Source organism: Lathyrus oleraceus, chromosome 7 (genome assembly GCF_024323335.1).
Source record: "Lathyrus oleraceus cultivar Zhongwan6 chromosome 7, CAAS_Psat_ZW6_1.0, whole genome shotgun sequence".
In the NCBI taxonomy this organism is placed as follows: Eukaryota; Viridiplantae; Streptophyta; class Magnoliopsida; order Fabales; family Fabaceae; genus Lathyrus; species Lathyrus oleraceus.
In genome coordinates, this window is record NC_066585.1 from 184,749,967 (window position 1) to 184,755,966 (window position 6,000).

The window sequence follows — 6,000 nt, forward strand, 5'->3', positions numbered from 1 at the left end:
TCGATTATTAAATAATCGATTAGATGATTGATTCACTCAATAAAATACAATTTATTCGCAAACACCAATTCAAACCTCGATCTAATATTGACCATTTTTATTCAAACTCAATTAAAATACTCAATCACAATCAAATATCATTTCATTTGGAAATGAAAAGGGGGATGGTTTTGAGTTTTCAACTCCTCTCCTCGATTATTTGAATAACGAGTTCTCTTACTCGGTTAGTCAAATAGTCGTCATTTTTATCCTCCTAAACACAATTAAAACGAATCATTCTTGTAATGACGAAATGAAAAGGGAGATGGTTTTAAGCCTTTAACTCCTCTCCTCGATTGTTTGAATACAAGTTTTCTTACTCGGTCAGTTAGACAATCGTCATTTCTTTACGAACCTTAAACCAAGATTAAATCAAATTATTTTCATACTAACGAAATGAAAAAGGGAGATGATTTTGAGCCTTCAACTTCTCTCCTCAATTGATTGAATACGAGTTATCTTACTCGGTTAGTCAAACAATTGCCATTTTCCCACAAACTTGTGACTTAATCAAATCATTTTCACAGTAAACTATATGAAAAGGGAGATGGTCTTGAGTCTTCAATTCCTCTCCTCAAATGCTTGGACATGAGTTGTCTTACTTAGTCATTCGAGCATTTGTCGTTTATTCTAAAGTACATCAACCATATACGACCTTATTTTCATAAATACTCAGATGAAACAAAAAGCGATCTATAGTCTTCTATTCCCTTTCCCGATTATTAAGGTACGAGTTGTCTTGCTCGATTACCCGAGTAATCATCATCCAGTCAAAATACCTTAACTATTATCAAACCCTTTCTATAATTAAAGATGAAAAAGAAAGCGGTCTAGAGTCTTCTATTCCCTTTCCCGACTGTTAGGATACGAGTTGTCTTACTCGACTATCCAAGTAATTGTCATCCAACCAAAAACATCTCAACCAATCAAAACATCAAATATATTAATCTAACTTGTCACCCTCGTGTGATCAAAACTCTTTTCAGAAAGAACACCGTCTAATCCTTTCTAATGCGCACAACAAACTAGTGTTTAAGCCTCCGCCGAGAGTAGACAAGTCAGCGTTTAGCCTTTAGAACGCGATCTAAGCAGTTGTTCACTAAAAGACATTAACCAACCGTAGTTCCCCGAACTACGAATGCTCTGATTTTCTTATTGCACCATAAGGATACGTAGGCAGGAGATTGTTGTATCTTCGCGAGCACACTAATAAAAAACCTCCTCTTTCCCTTTCTGAGGTTCTCATCCATTTCTATTTTTAATATTTCATAACCCAAAGATAACAAACAAACATAAATTAACACTCGAAACGCAAATTAGAACTAAAAGGTTCTCGTTGAGTACAACGGACGTGAGGGGTGCTAATACCTTCCCCTTGCGTAATCAACTCCCGAACCCGAATACGGTTGCGACGACCATTATTCCATTTCCTAAAGGTTTTATCGATATTTTCCTATTCCTTCATTGGGATAAATAAAGTTCGGTGGCGACTCTGTTCGAACATAATTTTTTCCGCGACCATCGCGAGGAATCGTAATTTTCGAGATGCGACAAGTGTATTTCAATTAAATTTATATATATATATATATATATATATATATATATATATATATATATATATATATTAGTTATTCAATATATTTTAAAAGTATATTTTTTATAATAAAGATCTTACTTTACACAGTTGGCCAAATAGAAAATAAGAGGAAGAAGGAATATAAGCGGATAAAATAACTTTGTTAAACAAATAGGTGAACTAATTCTAATGAGAGAAGATAAAATATAAAGAATAAGTTTTAACATTAGAGCCTAAATATGTATTAAAAGGGTCAAAAGCTTGTACTAATGTGGGACGTGAGGTACTAGAAAATATAGTTGGAAATTTTGAAAAGAATAGAAAATACAAATCCCAATTAAGCCTGTCAGCAAGCATCATTGATTTCCCAAGCCACTTCAGCTAGAGGGTACAAAAAGCATCATTTATTCCTTATTACAATTTTCATGGTTACTTTAACTTTTTTATTCCTTGCTTCACTTTAATATAGAATTATTCAATATCATTAACCAAAGCAAAACCAAAACTAAAATTCTTTCTAAACTTTAGAAAAGAATCTTAAGCTATATATGTTCTATAAATATTGTCATAGGCGTCCAATTAAGTAATCACACAAGAGTTTCATCGTAGGTATGAAATGCACCCATCAATCATTATTATAAATAACTTTTTTTTATATATTTCATCATTAGTTTATGTAATTTATATGAATGAGATATATTAATGGTCAAATATACTAAACTTATAATAACGACGGGGAGAGTGTATATATTTAATTGAATAATTTCTTTTTTATTGTTCACAACACATATTTATATATACAAGTCTAACATTCAGATTTTCTTTTTTCTCGCTAGCCTTAATTAATATTTTGAGAAAACCATGGAAGCGTTGGGTGTAATATGGGAAGTTGCTAAAAGTTTGTTCAGTTGCACAAATGCACAAGCTGCCTATGTTTATAAGCTGCAGGAGAATCTGGAATCATTGATGGAAAAATGGGAAGATCTTCAAAACAAGAAAAAGGATGTGCAAACAGAAATTGATAGAGCTGAGAGCACAGGACTCATGAAAAGAACAAACGAAGTGATTGGTTGGCTACATGAATTTCTAAAACTTGAAGAGGTATTTTTCATACTAGCTTTTCTTTATTTGACTTTAATCTACATCACATACATTGAATTTCAAGTTTGGAAATTGGAAAATATATGTCCGTGTCCAAAACCGACATTTATTATAGTTTAGTTAGGATGATATTTCTTGGAACATAATGACATTTTTCTAAATTTTCTTCCTGCCTCATATGCTCATGACTCTGTATTTCTAACAGAAAATGAAAGATACTCCCAGTTCTCAAGAAGTTCAAAGTAACCAATGTCTGAATGGTTATTGCCCAAAGAACATTGTGTCAAGCTACAAGTTAGGGAAAACAATTGTTAAGAGGCTCAATGAGGTAAATGGCCTTCTTGCTAGAGCTGGTAATATGCAGATTGCTCTCAAGCAACCACCTAAACCTATAGATGAGATGCCTTCTAGTGAGACTATAGGCTTAGACTTGATGGTCCACAAAGTATGGAATTCTCTTGAGGATGACACTGTTGGTGTAATCGGTTTATATGGAATGGGTGGGGCCGGAAAAACAACCCTTATGAAAAGAATTCACAATGAATTAGGAACGAGGGAGCATAGTTTTGATCTAGTGTTATGGATAGTGGTTTCTAGAGATTCTGATATCAATAAGTTAATGAATGACATCAGCAATAAATTAGGAATTGAGGAAGGTTTTTGGAATAGAAGTACTCAAGATCAAAGAGTATCAAAGATTTATGACCGGTTAAAAGGAAAAAAGTTTTTGCTGATGTTAGATGATTTGTGGGGAAAGCTAGAACTAGAAGCAATAGGAGTTCCTGATCCGGAAAAAAATAACAAATCAAAAGTAATGTTCACAACACGATCTGAAGATGTGTGTGGTAAAATGCAAGCTCAGAAGAAACTCAAAGTGGAATGTTTATCAGATGAAGAAGCATTTGATTTGTTTTGTAAGAAAGTAGGTGATGAGACTTTAAAATGTCACTCAGAGATCCCAAAGCTAGCGCGTGAAATGGCTAAAGAATGCAGAGGATTGCCGCTAGCATTAATCACTGTGGGAAGTGCCATGGCTGGAGTGGGCAGTTTTGAAGCTTGGATGGTTGCGAAAAATAACTTGAGGAGTTCTCATTGGACAGCCTCAGATTTTGAGGATAAAGTTTTTCATATCCTCAAGTTTAGCTACGACAAACTTCCTGATGAGGCGCATAAAAACTGCTTCTTGTACTGTGCACTATACCCAGAAGATTTTGAAATAGACACTGATGACCTTATTGATCGATGGATCGCTGAGGGATTTCTCTATGATGATATCAGTATATATGATATGTACAACCAAGGGAAGTCTGTTGTTGAGAAATTAATACTTTCATGCCTATTAGAAGAGAGTATCGAATCTTTTCATTTTGGTTGGAGGAATAATAGGATAATTAAGATGCATGATGTGATTAGAGATATGGCACTATGGTTAGCTCGAGATGAAGACAAAAACAAAGACAAAGTTTTAGTTCAGGGGGAAGTATTTTCCATGTCAAAAATGGATTCTAAAAGATTGAATGCTATAGAGAGGATTTCAATAATAATTACAGAGAGTTTAGATGAAAATTGGAATTTTCTGGCTTGTCCAAATCTCATCACTCTTTTCTTTAGCATTCGATACTTGTTTGTCCGTCATAATCCTTTTTTTTCAACAAATTTCCAATCATTGAAAAGGTTGAGAGTGTTGGATTTATCATATACTACATCTCTTGAGGTAATCTCCCCTAAAATAGGTGAGCTAATCAACTTGGAGTTCCTTAACATTTCTGGAACATCAGTATCTTCGTTTCCGATTGAATTGAAGAAGTTGAAAAATTTGAGGGTATTCCTTATGGAATATATGAATGGCTTTTCTATAAATATTTTTCCATTGGCAGTGATAGAAAGTCTTGAACAATTAAAGGTGTTTAGATATAGCAGAATATCTCCAGTTATTGAACAAGGAGGCATTTCATTACTAGAGAAACTGGAATCCTTACCAAATTTGGAGGAACTGGGCATTCAATTAACTAGCTTCACTAGTGTGCAAAGACTATTTCGCTCCACCAGATTACGAGGTTGCTCTCGACATCTTAAGCTTAATTGGATGGAGCAAGACACAGTTGAAATGTCATCATTATTAGCATCCATATCAGAAATGACTCATTTGGACTACATACATCTTTCAGGACAATACAGCCTTGTGGATGGTTCATCGATTACACAGAAGTGCCATCTTGGCAAGCTTCGAGAAGTGCACATAGCTGTTTGTTTTTCAATTACTCATTTGACCTGGTTGAGGTATGCTCCACTTCTCGAGTATCTTGGTGTTTATTATTGTTTGTCAGTTGAACATATCGTGAAGGAAGCCAATGACGAAGATGTTGGCTCAGAATCTAAGAATGATAATATGTTCATAAATCTTAAAGAACTTCTCCTTTCAAAAATTCCAAAGCTAGTGAGCATTCACAAAAGAGCATTGGCTTTTCCTTCCTTAAAACGTATTCGTGTAAAAGATTGCCCCAATCTGAGGAAGCTTCCTTTAAACTCCAGCTTTGCATCAAAGAACAACTTGGTTGCAATCGTAGGAGATACCGAGTGGTGGGACAAGTTAGAGTGGGATGACACAATCATTGAACACTTACTACGTCCTAAATTTCAAGACTAGGACACTGATGAATATTGGTAACCAATAGAAATAGGAATTAGTAGCTGTGATTGAATAATTAGCCTATGTTTGATATCCAAGTGAAACACCGTAAGTTTGAAAAGCTAATGTATGTATTTATCTTTTACCGTAAGTTTGAAAAGTTAATGTATGTATTTATTTTTCACCGTAAGTTTGAAAAAAGCTAATGTGTGTAGCTTTTGCTTTTCGTAGATTTAAAAGTTACTTTTCACATGAGAACTAAAGTTTCCAAACATAACCTTAATTTTTATGCTTCAAAGTAAACAACCAAACGCGGATGTAAATAGAGACAAGGGGACATATGATAAACAATAACCCCGTAATTTTTGAAGGACAATTCTATACATTTGATAAGTTTACACCAATCGTGCAAAGTTTCACAAACAAAGTAAAAATAAAACTAAAATTAGTAATGGAAATTAAATAAAACCAAGACAGATAAATTATACACTTTTAACACATCCATGAAAGAAGAAGTCGGGTCAATCGAGAAGAATAAGATCTGGGAGCTTGTCGGAAAGTCAATCAAGAAGCCAGTTGATGTGAAGTGGATTTACAAGCTGAAACGAAGGATGAATGGAAAAAATTTCAAGTATAAGGAAAGATTAATGGCGAG

General features: G+C 34.1%; 1 protein-coding gene across 2 annotated transcripts; it reads left to right on the top strand.

The window, feature by feature from the left end:
* Positions 1–2,151: 2,151 nt before the first annotated feature.
* Positions 2,152–5,535, top strand: LOC127102073 (disease resistance protein RPS5). 2 transcript variants are annotated; one of them, XM_051039488.1, is made up of 3 exons: positions 2,152–2,224; positions 2,452–2,716; positions 2,922–5,535. In XM_051039488.1, the coding sequence occupies exons 2-3, from the start codon at positions 2,477–2,479 to the stop codon at positions 5,361–5,363; spliced, it is 2,682 nt and encodes an 893-aa protein (XP_050895445.1). In that variant the 5' UTR covers positions 2,152–2,224; positions 2,452–2,476; the 3' UTR covers positions 5,364–5,535. The 2 variants fall into 2 exon arrangements, with proteins under 2 accessions (XP_050895445.1, XP_050895446.1); XM_051039489.1 differs by lacking the exon at positions 2,152–2,224 and having other exon boundaries at positions 2,234–2,716; positions 2,922–4,996; positions 5,249–5,535.
* Positions 5,536–6,000: the final 465 nt, after the last annotated feature.